At 41.1% G+C, this 17,439-nt stretch overlaps 2 protein-coding genes across 3 annotated transcripts in view; one reads left to right on the top strand and one right to left on the bottom strand.

The window, feature by feature from the left end:
• Positions 1-126: 126 nt before the first annotated feature.
• Positions 127-9,930, bottom strand: slc25a16 (solute carrier family 25 member 16). 2 transcript variants are annotated; one of them, XM_017427730.3, is made up of 10 exons: positions 6,370-6,824; positions 5,862-5,992; positions 4,731-4,823; positions 4,508-4,641; positions 4,246-4,309; positions 4,033-4,154; positions 3,881-3,944; positions 3,597-3,759; positions 3,408-3,476; positions 127-2,460 (listed from the first exon to the last, which is right to left on the bottom strand). In XM_017427730.3, exons 2-10 carry the CDS (start codon positions 5,950-5,952, stop codon positions 2,304-2,306), a joined length of 957 nt encoding a protein of 318 aa, XP_017283219.1. In that variant the 5' UTR covers positions 5,953-5,992; positions 6,370-6,824; the 3' UTR covers positions 127-2,303. The 2 variants fall into 2 exon arrangements, with proteins under 2 accessions (XP_017283219.1, XP_037829676.1); XM_037973748.1 differs by lacking the exon at positions 6,370-6,824 and adding an exon at positions 9,792-9,930 and having other exon boundaries at positions 2,304-2,460.
• The window catches only part of tet1 (tet methylcytosine dioxygenase 1), a 29,767-nt gene continuing 22,209 nt past the window's right edge, over positions 9,882-17,439 (top strand). Inside the window, exon 1 of the mRNA XM_017430475.3 lies at positions 9,882-12,035. Within this exon, the coding sequence (XP_017285964.1) occupies positions 9,912-12,035 (2,124 nt within the window). The 5' untranslated portion in view covers positions 9,882-9,911. The remainder of the gene's footprint in view (positions 12,036-17,439) is intronic.

Genomic DNA, 17,439 nt, shown 5'->3' with positions numbered 1-17,439 from the left:
TATATATATATATATATATATATATATATATATTGTTGTTGTTGTTTAACTTTAAAAATAAAAAGCTTAGTACACACAGTTTCATTCAGACAGTGCGGATAAACAGCATAGACAGTAAAACTGAAAGACAGATTCTCAAAACAGTTTATTTATTTTCAGTCACATCTAAGAAAAATTGACCAAATTGTATCACACATAGCAAATATGTACATTTACACACAAATATCTGATTACAGTCAGCAGCAAGAACAGAGCTGATATGGACAAAAATCAATCATGATGGAAGCAGCACTGCAGATAAATGTCAACATACAAAAAGCACAATATGGTACCAAAAACTCTCTGTCTCACATTAGGTTATAAACCTTTACCTCCAAAACAAAACAGTAAATTTTATTTTTATTTATTGTAATGAACTAAAACACTTATAGCCTCATTTAATGGGATTTTACCCTGTTTTTTATTATATTAATTTTGGTTGAGCGGCTATTTTAGACACAAGGTGCTCACATGTTGCACACCAAACCCTTCAGTCTGTGGGTGTCATTTGCATGATTTTACAATTTTATTAGCTATTTTCAACCTCATGGTTACCAGTGTGAAAGGTCGCAACATGATGAAAGAAAACTACAATTTAGCTTGAGCACAGGCCTTCAAAATCTAATTTGATGTTCATAAATTTTAGTTTTTTGGGGAGATAAAATTAAAATAATGAACTGTATTTTGCCTGGATTTGTTTATATGCTTATTTTCTTTCTTTGTTATGCGTGAAATCTATATCGGGAGACCCTCGGTTATTCTTATTAGAAGAAATGATAAGATGAGGGAGGAAAACAATCCCTCTCTGGTGGACATTTGTAATAAAATGTGACGAGGAGTTAAAGGTAGCTTTATTTCGAAGTTTCACAAGCTAAAAACAAGTTATGAAACCCGCTGTTTTTAAAGTTCTGCTTCTCACTAATATCCACATTTATAATGATCTTAATTCTGAGTAACCCGGCTTTACATGTGTTTCTTCATCTGTTCAGAGAAATGTTGAATTAAAGCATTAGTCGCTGTCTGCAAAGCGGCCTCGCCTAAACATCCGATCAACGTTACTGAATCAGAGTTTCAGTCATGACTTAATGCTCAGGTTTAGTTTTTAGAAAAAGCTAAAAACAAAAAGGAGCTCCAGTATCCAGGTAATCCGCGTTTTCTGAAGTATTAGAAAGATTTCATACGTGACTTTTAATCTGGCAGACTGCTTTGCGAAGGCAGAATAAAAAGGAATCTCATTCTGACACAGATTTGAAAAGAGATGTGTAAAGTTTGTCCAGCTGATGTCTGCAGCTCTTGTTAACATGAATATTTTGTATCAATACTGCCACCCAGTGGCAACATGGTGATAAATTAATAAATTTAAAAAAAATACTGCAGTGCAAATTACACCTGAGTTCCCTCCGGTAAACTCATCCCTCCAGACATGTTAATTAATATTTATGATATGTAAAACTTTTTGGGATGTACATAGTTCAAAATCAAAACTACAGACTTTAAAGCACACAATGACAAACATAAAAAAGCTCATGTTTTCTGTCACTTGAACACAGAAACAATAAAACTGCTTCTTTTAAGACCAGACAGAGAAATTGAAGGCTGTTGTGAAGTAAAATCATGTGGCTCAGGGGTCACTTCATCCTAAAGAATGAGAGATTTAAGATGCTTTGTTTACAGAAAAAAGGCCAAAAACATGAAGAAAAATAGGAAATTTTCTTAAAAACTAAGACTTGAATGTGCAAAATCTTTTAAAAAAAATTAAATAAAAGCCAATCATTCAAGTTCAGCCATCATTCAGCAGCAGTTAAACTCTAAGTTAATAATAAATAAATAAAAATAGAGGAAATGTGTAACTGTACACATATACTGAGAAATATCACCTTTAAGTTTAAGAAATGTAAATTCTTATTGTAGTAAAAAAATATAATGTTTTAGTCATGTACTACTTTGATCACTTTGAGCTTAAACTCACTTTATGGAGTAAGAAAAGAAGATTATATTTGTTTGCTGTGAGAGTGGCTGAGATTCTGCACATTCAAAGATTGTCTTGATCGGAAACATGTTTAAAAAAATTTTTTAAAAATCTCTTTTGTTGTGATACGTAAAAACGATGGAGAAAGCAACTGAAACAGGATGAACGGTCTCTCTCAGTCCGACATGTCATTTCCTTCACCGGTAACTGGCTCTGGTGGGGATCTTAAGACGTACCAGCTTAACGCCGCGGCTGGTCGGTTCGCCGAGCGCAGCCTTGCAGGCGCAGGAGAAGACTAATTCAGGTGGAGGACCTGCTTCATGAACTCGTAGGTGGTGAAGGCCATGGCCTGGGACGGGATGCAGCGGATGTAGTTGAGAGAAAGGCCTCGGTACAGTCCCCTCTTGATCCCGTACTGCTGATACACGTACTTTAGAGTCTTGATAGGCGAGCTGTTCACATGCAAGACAAAAAATGGGGACATTTTTTAAATATTATTTGAATAAAACCTAAAAGAAACGAAAAAAAAAAAGACTTTTCATTTTATGTTTTTGAGTGACATGGGTGTTTTTAATCCCAATTCCTATTGACCTCACATTTAAAAATGTGCTTTATTTGTGCAACATGTAAGTACACCAAGGTGATGAAAAGCAGCCGTTTTACTACTCGTATATTGGCCACAGCTTGTTATACATTAAGTTTTTCCCCGTGTCTGTGCGCATGTCTGTGTGTGGTCATTTGTCCATCTGTTAGCAAAATATCTCGTGGACCACTTGCTGGATTTTAGTTCAACTTTCAGAAAGTAATCAGGGGATGTACATCTCCAACTCATTGACTTTTGAAGTCACCCAAACTCAAGACGGTTGCCACAGCTAATCAACATTAGCCAACACAAAAATAGTTATAACCTAGTCAAATTTAGATATTGAACTAAAGTTTGTAGTAGTAGAAGCTGAGACATCCACACCACCTACATCAAGTGTTAACACATTTTGCAATATCACACAAGAGTCCACATAGTATTTTTCAAAAATTGACCAAAACAGCAACAGCTTCAGCCCCTCTCATTATAAGATGATCTTAGTTTTAGAACTTTGTCATGACATCTGGCAGGTGATATGCAACCCTTCAAAAGATGCTAGGCCCTTAATTTTAATTTCAAATGAATTTAAAACAACCCTTAAACCTCTTGGAATTTTCTTCCTGATTTCAAGCCCTCTGTTAATCAAGCTCTTCTTACAAACAGTAAATGTGAAGAGGCATTTTAAGAACAGGAACTAGATTCAATGTCTGAACACTTCCAAGACAACACACAAACACAAAAAGAGAGGCAGAAATTAATAGTTTTAGTTTTTGTAAACACTAAAGCATGAACGGTACGACCAGCGGAGATACTTACCCACATTTATCCGAGTCAGGAAGCACCGTGCCTAACTGCATTCTTCTCCTCGCCACATCTAAAGGATAGCTAGTAAGAAAAACACAAATATGGCGTCTGTCAATAAATTTGTGTAATTATTAACAAACTCCAAACACATTTAGAGTCATAAGCTTTAAAATCTTGTGATTTCCTGCCTGCAGCACTTACGAGACGGTCTGAGCGAAGGCACCAGCAACTCCTCCACAGAGCAGGTTGATGTGGCTTTTCAGGACGAGGACATCGGGGTTGTCTGACGAAGGCCGTCCCAGATGCTCCGGGAAATGCTTCAAGCCGAGGCTCTTCAGCGTGCCGAAGGTAAAGAACGAGAGACCTGGGAAGGCGCAGATAGAACTCATGAAAGAAGGAAATGCCACTCAAAGAAGACAGGTCAAACATGTGAAGGAGGACATGAGGATCATAGATTTTATTAATGTATAAGCATCAATAATCACCTGCATAAGGCGCCATTCCAATAAGTGTTGGGGTCAGTCCTCTATAAAACCCCTTAATTCCCTCCTTTACAAAAAACAAAAAGTAGCAAACCTTCATGTAAAATGTTAAACATTTCAGTTAAAGTTTGGAAAATTCATCATTTGTAAATCACCTTGTGGTAGATGGAGCGGAAGACGTCAATAATTCCAGAGTAGCGATGATCTCCTGTCACCTGGAAGGCCAGTCTGGCTCGGATCACATCCAGAGGGTAGGTGCAGATCACCGCAGTCATCCCTGGAAACACAGACGGATAAAAGGAGATCGTGAGAGTTCCCACAATGTCTACGCCACCAAAAGGTAAAGGACAGATAAATATTATCAGTACCTGCCATAGATCCTGCCATGAGGCGATGGATGTGTCCAGAGATCCCAATCTGTGTATTCAGCAACTGTAAAATTAATAACATATTAAAATCTGCACTGATAAAAAAAGACGCCTATACAGGAATGCATTTAAAAACAAAATTATGTCAAAGCAAAAAAAAAAAACTGACAAGAAGACATGAAGCAATCCATTTTATTTCAAGATAACTTTTTACAATAGTGCCCTTTGAAATTGGTTATCCATGATGAAGTGCTCACAGTACCTTTTTATATCTGTCAAAGGCCATAAACTGAATGGCTCCGTAAGGGAATATCCTGACCATCATGGCCCCATTACCCTTGTACAAACCCAGGATGCCTTCTTTCTTTGGCACAGCGGTGAGAGTGGAAAACACTCCTGCAGAAAATAAATTCACAAGATTCACTCCAGAGGACTGAAAACAAATATGGCTTTCATTGTTTGGAAGCTGTTTTTTTTTTTTTTACCCAGATGTTTGTAATGTGGGCTCTGGCCTTGAAGAAGAATCTTGACCCTGTCCAGAGGAGCGATGGTGGTCTTGGCACAGCATCCTGCTACACCTAAAGACAGAACACAGGAATATTATTTAACTACCAAAAGTGCAACTTTCCATCCGTCTCCAGCTCTGTGTCAACCTGCAGCGCTCAGGACAGACATGGGTTCATTTTAAACAACTGGTCCCAGCTGAAGAAATTATTTAGCCAATTATGCACATTTTACTGGAGGCTAACAAAATAAACTTATAATGAATGATTTAAAAAATTATTACTGAGGAAATAATGGAAACACTATACAAAAACTAACTATTAAAACCTGCATTTTGTAAAGACTATTTACATGAAATTATGTAAATAATTGTGAAGATTCCTAAAAATAATCCAGTATCAGGCTGAAAATGAGTTTTAAAAAGCAGCATTAAAAGACCCTCAGAAAGCTTGAAAAGAAATTGAACAAGATCACCTAAAAATATTACAAAAAAGTCTGACTGCTTGAAAGAAAAATATAAAACAACCAATATTGACTGAAAATGTTGCACAGAGCTATGTGAGCCAATCCTTTTTTTGCAGTTATTTAGGCATAATTATTGTGCTTTAAAAAAATTTCTGTCTCTTTTTGCAGACAAAGGCCATGGACTGTTATTGATCTTACTTTAGGTTGCCAACAAATGCATATTGTTGCATAAGAGGTTTGAGTGGTATAAAATCCAATAAAAGTGTGATGAAAGGACACATTTATTCCCTCTCAGAGTGGAGCCAAAGCAGAGACGTGTTTTCACTGCTGCTTAGACAATTATTACCTACCTCGTTGGAGGGTTTCTGTGCCACTAAATACCACAAATTGGCATGAGAGAAGGACTGCACTCTCATAGTGCCATTCCACTTTACTTTTATATCTGTTATCAAGGGTTTGACAAAGGAATGTCGCTTCCTTTATCACCAAACTGGTTTATGAAAGAATGTTAAAACAGAAAGAAGTGTTTCAGGGCTAAGTGTGCCTGCCTGTACGCAAACATGGGGGCTTCTTCTGTCATGACAAATTCTGCCAGAGTGAATCTTCGCAGCCCTGAACATCATAATTAATAATGTGTCAGACTTTACCTCCTGCCACAAAGGAGCGAAGCCAGTAGTAGTCCCTGTTAGTGGGGGTGCTCATGGTGGGAGGTGTGGAGGCAGCAGCCTCCGCTGTCATCTTCTCCGCTCAGGAATCTGCCACATCCATAACTGGTAAGCTTTGTTAAAACACATAAGTTCAGAAAATGTAACTTAAATGTGAATTTCTGTAACTAGAATCCAAAGACAGTTTTTACGCTTGAAAAGAAATTGGACATTTTCTATCTAATATACTGAAATACCGCGTTTTTATGTTTCTTTCCTCATAGCAAACTAACCAAACAAGTTCTTCTGGCCTTGAAAATGTCATTTACTGCAGTATTTTTGAACAAACACAAAAAACGAACGCCCAAACTTGAACTCTACACAAAGGGGAGGTTTCTGTGAGGTTAGTACCGACTTATAGGGACACAGATCCGTTTTCAGGTTACTTAAAAAAGAGACTCAACTATGAGACAACACTCTATTCGGTTGACTGTAATAAAGACATACTTACAAATTAATATGAACTGTTAAAGGCACATAAACAGCAAAAACAGAGGTAGGTTTTAAATGAAACGTGTTTCACAAATAAGCGTCATCTCCGCTGAGTTGCTAACTCTTCTGGGTTTTCTTGTCGCCTGATGTAATTCTGGCCGCTCAGTAAATAAATAACAAAAGATTAAAAATACTGTTGCCGCTTCCTCGAGAAAGTCGTTCACAAATTTTACGAAAAAAGGCAGTTGTGGCTCAAAATCAGAGGTTAAAACATCCGTGTCCTTCGCCCACAGACGAAAGACGGCTTCTAGCCAAAAACAGACGCATGATAATGACGCAACAGGGGGTGGAGCATAATGACAACGAGGAATTGGGAGGAGTTTGTTCTTGTCACTTTTAAAATACATTTTGTATAAATGGCTTAAAAAGAGCATAAAATTCATCTAACTCTGATTGTTCAGACGCTACTCCTTAATTTCTTCTGTTTTTTATGCAACCAGATTTTGTTTATTTCTCCATTGTTCACTTAGATAAGAATTATGCAAAGAAAATGAAGATGACCATCTGGAAAAATGACAACAAATTGAAAAATCTGAAAAAAATCGACACATAATAACAACACTAAACTATCCAATGACCGTGTCACTGACTTGACATGAATTTTCTAAAGACAATTTTGTGTTAAACTACATTATTACCTTGAAAAAAAAAAAATGTGCACATGAGCCAATTAGTTAACAGGCAGTGGAATTTATTCATTATCAGTTATTGACTTGCAACCCTATGTTACCAAAATCTGTGGAAATGCCTTTGTTTTCTTTATCTCTGTTTTATTGAACTAGCACCAAACAAAATATCTGGCATCATCTATGTGACCATGTACGGATTTATGATTTGTCAATAAATAGTCAGTTTATCCAATATTCCATAGTAACTGCTTATTTTATGCACCCCTGTTTGCTTCTATGCATTTGTTAGTTATAGTTTAGGTTTCACAAGTCCCGTTTCTTACATATGGCTCACTTTCCTTCACCTGATTGATTTACTTTGTTGTGCATTTTCAGTTTGTCTGGTTTTACTTCCTTTGTTTGTTTTTTTTTCAAAATACTAGACACAGCTGACTGCGAACAACAAACAAACTTTGCAGGATTTATTTTTCCTTTTTTTAAAGAAAGACATGACTTTCAAAAGATGTTTATCTGTTTTAGATAGTGCTTTACACACTTCTTCTTTTGTTCTCTACTTATCTATTTTCCTCATTTTTTAAGCTGCATGATAATTTAGTCAGATAAAATGACTGGACTGAAAATTAGCAAAGAAGAATACAGCCAAATGTCAAAGAAAAGCTTTAAGACTATTAGAAAGTTTAAAGAAATGTTGGTCAAACCTACTAAAATTCAATTCTTACCAGTCCTTGAAAGAATGCATATCACCCGCCACCTTTCACGACAGAGATTTAAACTAAAATCATTGTATGATCAAGGGATGTAGTTTCTGTATATCTGTTTAGGTCAAACCTTGTAAGTGATGTTATTCAGATCTCACAAGATGTGACGACAGTTCTGAGTATGTGATGGGGAAGACTCTCAGCTACTACCACAAATTTAGCTCGATATCTGACTGAGTTAAGATTAATTAGCTGTGGTGGCCATTTTGAATTGGGTTGACTCCAAATGTTGATGAGTTTTAGATTTACAGTAAGTGATTACTTTGTTAGAGTTTCTCTAAAATCTGTCCAGTGGTTCACAAGATATTTTGCTAACAGGCGCTAATATTTATCACCAAAGTTTTATGCAAATATGTTGCACAAAGTGTCAAGCTCACAGTATGGGTTGTGAATGACTCTCAGCTACTACCACATCAAATTTTAGCTCAATATCTGCAGAATTGGCTGAGCTGTAGTCATTTTTGTGTTGGCTGTGGCGGCCAGTCTGAATTGGGGTCACTACAAAAGGTAATGACTTGTAGATGTGCATCCAATGATTATTTCCTGAAAGTTTCATTAAAATCTGTCCAGTGGTTCGTGAGATATGTTGCAGAAAATTTCAAAAAGAACACTTTGGAGTCAAAAACGCTATAATAAAAAGTGAAGGTGGTTTAAAACTTGGGCACTGATTGATGACGTCACACTCACTTGCAACATTTAGCTCATTACAAATCATTATTTCTCCTGCTGATGAGCTGTTAGTTTTGACACCCTCGTGTGTAAAAAAAAAACAAAAAAAAAAACTACAGACTGAAGCTGAAAAAGTCCACTCCGGGTTTTCTCCTCCTCTTCTCTCCCTCCTTTCGGAGCCCCGGACGACGACGAGGCAGTTCGGGGGCCAGGCGAGCGGGCGGGCAGGCAGGCAGGCGGGCGGAGAGACCGAGGGTTGCGTCTGGTGGAGGGAGCGAGTGCGAGCGGAGCGGGGGCTGCCCTGGATGGACTGACACAAGAGGGATTTACATTTTTACGGGCGTCGCGGCTCCGTGAACGCAACACGACTAACGCGACAGAGAAGAAGGGGGGTTGATAACAAGGACATTACAAAAAAAAAAAACAATCCTCGATGTCTGTTCCTGCTGTCGGCTCTGCTATCATGTCCATGTGTCACCGTCGGGAGAGGATTGAACTCAGCAGCGGTCTATATTTACCGAGGAGGGAAACCAATGGGAGCCGTCGCGCTGGAGCGGAGTATTATTAGCAGCTCAGACCGTACAACTGTCTCTCTCTGTGGTATGTAAAGCATTTCGGGCCGTAAATGTGTAAATAAAACCCCACAGACGAAGCCAGCCCGTGCGTTTATAAAACAAAACGAGCTTTCCAGGCGGGGGGATTTAAACGACGGCGGTCAAGTGCAAAATAATAATAATATAATAATAATAATAATAATAATAATAATAATAATAATAATAATAATAATAATAATAATAACAATAAGCGACGAGGGCGGTTTTTTTACACGGTAATAACCCCCCTCTTCTTCCGCCAGTCAGAAAAACAGGATCCGACCTCCGTCCGGAGCCTTCTTCGCCCTTTAAACTGTTAAAGCCACTCCGGAAGCTTAGCTGCTTTGTTTCTTTTTTTTAAATATATTTTTGCTTGCTTGCTTTTAGGCACCTCAGCTGATTATCCTTCAGATTTGACTGTGTAAGGGTGTTTTTGAATTTGCTACATTGACGTCAACCTCCAGGCACTTGCGCGTCCGAGTGGGTATTTAAGGAGGGGCAAAAAAAAGTGTCTTCTGTGGGAAACAAAGTACAGAGAAATATAGGGCTGCTGGAACTTCTTTTTTTTTTTTTTTTTTTTGCTCTAGATGTCTTCTGCAAGTCGACGTGAAAGAAAGAAAAAATATTCAAAGTTGGTGCAGCTGTTTTGCATTTCATTTTCTCCCCCCCCTTTTTTTTTCCTTTCTCTTTGCAGGTAATGCGTTGCAAATGAGCACCAAAAACGCCACTTACTGTTTAAAGGGAAACTGCAACAGGAGAAGAAGTCAAGACGTTTCTTTTCTGACCGAGGCATAAACAATTATCTGGCTCCCATGCTGGCTGTCAAAAGTCCTCTCCTCCACACCCTCAGCCATGCCTGCTACTACCAAACCCGCCAGGAGACAGACACCTGCTCAGAGGAGGAAAGGCCAGAAAGTCACCAGAACCAAGGCTAAAACCTGTAACTCAAGCAAACCCAGAGAAAAGGTCACGGAGAGGTTCCAGAAGGCACCCGCAGAATCCACAAGGTCAGCAACCAGGGCGCAGGCTAAGACGGGTCAGAGTCCACGTGGGAGAGGTAAGGATCCCAGGAGGTCCCCTGGCAGAGATATCCATGTAGCTGGACCTGAAAGGCTTAGACGATCAAGTAGTCTGCCCGAAAGCTGTGGCAAGTCACAGGTCCCCCCGGGACAGAGGAGGTCCCAGTTCGACGCGCAAGCATCTGCACCGCCCTGTCGGTCTCCTAAACCGAGCAGGGGAAGGAAAAGCAGCAGGCGGAGCACCGGGAGAAGAGCGGCGTCCCACCAACGAAATGCAAAAAGCAAACCCTCAGGCATCAAACATCCCGATCGTGACGAGGAACACGAGAAACTGAACAGCAGCGACGACGACGGGATCTCCACGGATCCTCGCAAAACTGCTAGTGAAGCCCCTTCAGGTGTTGAAGAGCAGAGTTTCGAGCTTGACGACGCAAAAGAGGACAGCGTTCCTAAAGCTGATTCACCGGCGTGTAACAACACACCTGGAGACGCTGTGCAGCACAGCCGAGACGGTGTTTTAGCTCAAGACACGCAGACTGTCAGCTGCAGCAGGGAAGGTGACTCGAATGGAGCCACTGGGGCCGCAGTTTGTGATGACACTGATGGACAGTCAAGTACCTTCAGTGACAGGAGTAAAGATCCCGCCTCTGGCACCTTAGAGTTGACTAGCAGTGGCCCATTAGGGGTGCACGGCAGTGGTGAGGAAAATGACACTTCATCCATTACTGGAAATGAGCTTGATCATCTTGTCAGCGATGGCAAGCAGGATGGTGGGTGTACTGTCCACCAGGAGGAGGGTACGATGCCGGGCACGAAAGAGAATAGAGCAGATGAAAGCGAATCAGTTGTCACGGACAGAAAAGATGAGATAAATCACGAGAAGAGAGAGAGTTTAGAGGAGGAGAAGGTTGTCGGGAGACAAAGTGAGACTGTTCAAGGGAAGAAAGAAATAGCTGCGGGGCTGGGGAACTGTGAGGGCGAGGACAGTGGAGGAAAAGAAAAGCAGATTTCCACCAGTCCTGCTGACTCCCAAACCAGCACTCCAACCTGTCGAACCCCAGATCCACCTCATTGTAACACGGGACCAACAGCACAGTCGGCATCACCGGCTCATGTGTTACTGGCCTCCAACGCAACTACCTCAGATCTCACCACAGCCCCCTCCACCTCGGCTCCATGTGAGCCAGAGGCTGTGAGCAAGGCTAAAACAGACGTTCAACCTACCGTACACGGTGCTAAACCTCCGTCACCGGGCTCCTCAGCTGTCCCTGACGCTGCTGCCAAGGTGCAGACTGTCATAGTGAAAAGAAGTATGCCGGTTATCATCTGTCGGGACTCCCTTAAACCTAAGATCTTAGAGGAGTCCAGCAACCGAGAATCACGCCAACAGCAAAGAGTGGTGGGTCCTTTTCTTGGGGAAGAAAGACGAGATTTTCCACCAACAGAGACCAAAGATGGTGAATTAAATCAAGAGTCGCAGGGTTGTAACAGCAAGAAAGAGTCTGTACTTTCCTTTTCACTGGTTACTCAGCCAGGCGTCGATGTCCCTGCAGCCGAGCGGGAACCAAACCTCATCAAGGACAGCGTTCAGGTCGCCGTGCCCGAGGAGGACTTGGTGCCAAAGATCTCGACCCCGTCTCTCGACAGCGCCTCCACGTTCTCGTGCAGCTCAGAAAGCACTCGCTCCTCGCTCTCGTTTGACACCGAATCAGAGACGGGGTATGCAGAGCCCGGCCGTGGACCAGGGGCCCCGGGGACGTCTCTAAAGCCACCGCGGAAGGAGAGGAGGAAGCGGAGCAGGTGTGGGACGTGCGAGCCATGCCTCAGGAAGATTAACTGTGGCCAGTGCAGCTGCTGCCTCAATCACAGGACCGGCCACCAGATCTGTAAGCTGAGGAAGTGTGTGGAACTCAAGAGGAGGAGACCGTCATCTCTGATCACTCGATGTGACGTACAGGTGAGACACGATGGATTTACAATTATCAGCTCATATGAAAGGTTTTAGCATGCAGGTTGTAGGTTAAATACGCAGGAGATTTAACACACAGCTGATCCGAAGCAGCCGAAAAACGAACGGATTTTGGCATCGTGTCGTTTGATCTCTGAGGTTTCCCTCCCACTCGTGACAGCGATGATTGCGAGTTAACTGAGCCAGAGAGTTGAAACAGAAGGTTTCGCTTTCAAATCGTGAATCTTTTTTTTTTTTTTTCGTCTGGTATTAACACTAAAGTCTATGGTGGTGTTTTTTTGTTTTTTTTCCTTTCTGGTGTCACTGATTCCCTGCGAGTGAAAGTGGAAGTGCTTGTGTCAGTTTGCGTGTGGCGAGTCGAGATCTGGCTGTTGGAGGGGAAGCTGATGGCACATGACTGGCAGCAGTTAAGCACATGTTTTGAGTACATTTCTGGGGTTTTCTTTTATGTGTGTGTGAGTGTGCGCGTCTTCAGTGTTGCAATCGAGGGAACAACTAGTTCCTGTGTACGTGGGCTAACCTTTTTTAACTAATCAAACACAAAACTCCTTCAAAAACAGGCTACATATAGCATAGCAAAGGTTTTTCTTTGGATTTAGGCCGCCTCTTTAAACTGTAAGCCTCGATGAGATCAGAGCTTTGTGGCCATCTGCTGCAGGTTTCTTCTTAAAGATCTGCCTCTATGTTTAAAGTTCACGTACTGTTATTACAGATACAGAGTTTCTTTTGGCCAGAGTACAAAAGCAGATGATAGCGATGCATCAAACATTGCCATTTATGGATTTCGCTTTTGAAGGCAGAAGTTAAATAAGCTGAGTTATGTTAGCATTTTGTACACGGCTGTGTGCATAGCCCGGTGTTGTCTGTGTGACACAGGAGGGTGTGTGTGTGTAAAAGCCCACGTGTGTATTGTATACAAGAGTGTGCACGTGCGCTTACCGAGTTGTAAGAGTGATAGTAGCAGAGCTGGTTATATAACGCGCATAGAGCTTGCTGTGAGTGCTTTGTTGTTACATCTGAGAAAAGTCGGGGCTGAGGAGGCAAAAATTAGGCCATGTGGAGATTTGTAAACAGATATTTTGGATTAATCTAAATTGTGGGTCAGTCCGTACGAGGTACCGAATCAGCGGCATACTAATCTGGTCATGACTCTTTTTGCTGCGCAGCATGCATGCTTGTATTTGTGTTAGCGTGCATACTGCTGGTAAATGTCCTCACACAGAGTGACAGAACTGCTGATCCACTCTGATTCAATCAGCACAGCCGGGTGTTGTTCAGCCTTAAGTGACATCACGTTGGCCTGCGTTTACACACAGAGATGGCTGTGTTTGTGGCTTTAAAACCAGTTTTTTTTTGTGTGTATGTTTGATTTTGTGCGCCTGCATGGGGTGGATCCTCGCGGCATGCTGCAACATAGCTGTCTATGAACTGCAGCACGAATCTCAAACTTCATCTGTCACCTATTTCCAAATAGGGAACCGGTATGGCGGGGTTATCTCTGGTCTTGTTTTACTGTGTTTGCCTAGTTGCGCTTTAGGTGTACTTTAAGTGTGGGTAATATGTAAGCATGCTCACCGGCCAGTCTTGCTGATCAAGATCACACACCCTTCCAGTGAATGTTTCTAACTTGTCAAGACTGAAAAGACAGAGGCCAAAGAGTACTTCATGTAGAGGCATGTGGAATCTGTCCCTGGTTTTACAGTGTGGCTGGGTTTGGTTTTACTTAGCCATAAAATATTATCTATATATGTAAAACATGCAAAATATTAGTTAGACTACAGACTTTGAAATGTAATGACTTTGAAAAAGAAAAGGAAAAAAACTAAACACTGCCTGTCTTGTAGCTAAACTATCACATGGTTTTGTTTTCTGTTGGATGTTAAGGACAGCGTTGAGATCTGATCATAAACGTCTCTGCAGAAAACAACAACAACAACAAAAAAAATACTTCAAGTCACAGAAAACCAAGGCTGCTGTTTGTGTATTTGGCTGCAAAAGTCCTGACATGTTTAGAGCTGTAGGCGAGAGAAGCTGACTCAATTTTACAGCCTGTCGGCTCTCACACACACACACACCAAAAAAAAAATATTTCCATCACCGTCTCTAAAGAATTGTAGGAAATAATACCTCATAACGCTGAGGATAATTCCTTCTTTTTTTTACAAAAATGATGTAAAATGCAACATGTTTTCATATCGCACTGTGCACTGTCTGTAATTGTCAGAATTCAGATGAGATGGACCAAATTATCTTCACTTTTATGCGAGCAGTGCGATATTTTGGATAAGGGCTCAGCTAAACATTTTTTTTGTGTTTGTTTGTTTTGGAGTTTTCATCATTTGTGTGTTTGCAGCGTGTTTCGCCGTCTGAGGCCCGTTCAGCTGTTTGCTGTGTGTTTTAAACCTGCAGGCCACCATAGTATGTAGCATTTATTATCACCCACCTTTTATTGCAGAAGGCTTTCATTTGGGCGATCGTTTGTTTGTTTGTTAGCAAAATATCTAATGAACCAGTGCACACAGTTTAATAAAACAGAAAACGTTCATTGGAAACAGATGGTTAACTTTTGGAGTTAATTTGATTCAAGATGGTAATTGACTTTAGCAAGCACAAAGAAATGCTGTAACTCAGTCAGTTTTACAGATGCTGAGCTAAACTCTGGTGTGGTAGTGGCTGAGAGTCATCCCCAACTCGTACTCTACGTGCCAGTCGATCACTCAAGATGCATTCGTTCAAGAAATGCTGGATTCATAAAAGAATGCAAACATTTTAAATCTACAGAACTGGTTTAAAAAAGAACAATAGTGCTCAGATACTAAAAATATACATCACGTGTGACCGCCGGTGTCTCATTGTGTCGTTATGTTTATCACAAACGTGCACCGTGATAAGGCTCAGTTTTTCCATGTTGACCACAATTTGGCAGCAGCTAAAGCATTTTATGCAGCACCGCATAGAGCTGGGCACTACGCTTAAAAAAAGCAGCCCCCATGCCTCTGCTTTGCAAAGTCATTTATCTCCTGCAGTTTTTTCACTCCCACTTGTTCTGCTACAGTGCATTAGCCGAAGGAGTTGCCCAGCTGAGATATCATATGTATGTGGAAAGCACGCCTCTCAGTCCTGCAGGCAGGGCTTTTACAGTCAGCTGCACTCAGCTTTGTAATGGGTATTTAAGGTTGTGTGTTTGTGCCTTGCCTGTAATGGGGGGTTATTCATGCACATTGCTGTGTGTGTGTGTGTGCGTGCAGTTGTAAAGATTTTCAAGTGCTTGCAGTGCAGACCGTCATTGTTCTCAAATGGAACGGGCCCAATGTAAAGTGAGAAGGATTTGTCTCAGTAGGTCTGAAGCCCCTCTTCCCACTCTTTCAATAGAAAGCAGCAGAGGTCTCAAGCCCTGGCAGTTCCTATGGCAACCTCTGTGTCTGTCTGCTGACCTTTGACCTGCAGTGGTTGTCTGATGCATTACTCTCATGGTCATAATGAGGATTAGTGGAGATAACCAGTAAACGTGTACCGCTATTGGTTTAGGGCTGCAAACTCTTTAACCTGCATCCAGTTAATTAGGTGAAACTTCTCAGGCAGTCCAGCTCGTGGTGCGTTAGTAACCTAAAGTTCTCTACACAAGGTATAAAAACTTTAAAAGAAACAAAACAATACATTCAAATTTGTGCACCCAATTCTTGTTATAAAAATTGTTGAAGTTGTAAGTTGTACAGTCATTCCACATTGGAAAAAGAATGTTTCAAATAAATCAATAAAAGTCTCAAATGAATATGACATTCATGCCCATGATGAGTTTATGGAAATTTCCAACTGCAATTCCAAGTACTTCAAAGCATAACGAAGGCACATTAGGCCCACACTGATGGTGATGAGTGCAAAAGGAATGATAGAGTTTGGTTTGTTGCTGTGTACACCTTGTTAGTCACCGAAAGAGAAATCATCTATAAAAAAAGTCCTGGTTTTTCTCACCGTACGCAAGTGGGCACTCTGGCAGTAAGCTGCTGAAAGGATTCACATCCATACTGTCCTTTTTTGTGTTTCATTACGTAAATGTGTGGGACAGTAGGGGGCCGAAGTAGCGAGGGAGATTCGTGAAATGTCAAAGATGCTGCCAACATCTTAACAGAACCTACTCATTATGACAAAGCAGAAGGAGTATTTCCTACTCCTCGTTTTCAGCGCAGAAACATTTTACTATGCAATCTACCCTGTGATTAAGGCATATTTTCTGTAAATCTAGCCCAAGCCAATTACGTTTAAAATAACACCATGAGGTAGTTATCTGTAGTAGCAAATGGTTTGGGGGAGTAGCCCAAAAAAATGATCTGTAGACGAGGAGAAATGCCTGTTTTATTTCATTTGTGGGTTTGTTATTTGGCCAAAATCCAATTGAGCAGATGTGATGTGTTGCAGTCTCACATAAAAACCAGGAGACAATCATTGATGAAGAGCTTCACATTTCTGTAGTTTGCTTAAACACACTCAGCCGTCTTGTATTTGCAATGCAGAGTTGTACAAAACCATATGGCAGTTGGTATGTGTTTTACTACAATATTTGTCATTTTGCAAGGTATTTGTTACACTTTGGTGCCACTAATGCTTCTCCGCTGAGCCCTCTTAGTTTTCTTACATCTGAGAGTTGTGAGGCTCTAAGTCCCTGGATAAGCTTTGATGTCGTGCCACTTGGTTTCTCGAGGTGAAAAGAAATCCTGACTTTGCCCCTTTGAAAGAAATGCCACGTAAATCCTGCCAAGGGCACACAATGAACCTCCTTTTGGAGAAACCAGAGCTTAATAAGTGCAACAATCTCAACCTGCCTAATACAGAATATAAGTTTTACACCTGAAGAACTTCTCACTCCCTTCTTTTCTTGCTTTGGAAAAACCTCTTCATAGGACTACCGCTCTCTGAGCGGCCAAGATGAATTCACATGTTTGTTTTTTTATTATGTCAAATTTTCCCTTTGACCAAATATTGCTCCTGCTTCTTTGTCTGTTATCAATCAGCAAAGGGAATCTTTAATGCATTGCTGAAGTCTTGATGCATGTATGCAAACATGCACGTGTTTGCATGCATACCAGTGCATACATGCACACACTTGTGGTCATCCAACCAACATGTCTACTCAGCGTGTTACAATAGCACCGACTTAAGTAAGCCTTTTCCTGTCTGATTGTGAGAGAGTCTGAGGCCCCCATCCTGCTTCATGTTTGTGTGCAGATTTGTGTCTCTGTGTGTGCTTGTGTGTCAGTGTTTACTCGAACTGATGGACCTGCTCACCTTTCTCTGTTAACCTTTCGCAGCAAAACTCCACAACACAACGTCTCAAGGCCTTATAGGCAGGGGTGGAAATTAAAAATTTTGTCCACCAGCCACAGTGGCTGGGGGG

This window comes from Kryptolebias marmoratus, linkage group LG22, assembly GCF_001649575.2.
Source record: "Kryptolebias marmoratus isolate JLee-2015 linkage group LG22, ASM164957v2, whole genome shotgun sequence".
Lineage (NCBI taxonomy): Eukaryota > Metazoa > Chordata > Actinopteri > Cyprinodontiformes > Rivulidae > Kryptolebias > Kryptolebias marmoratus.
This window is presented reverse-complemented; position numbering and strand designations above follow the sequence as displayed.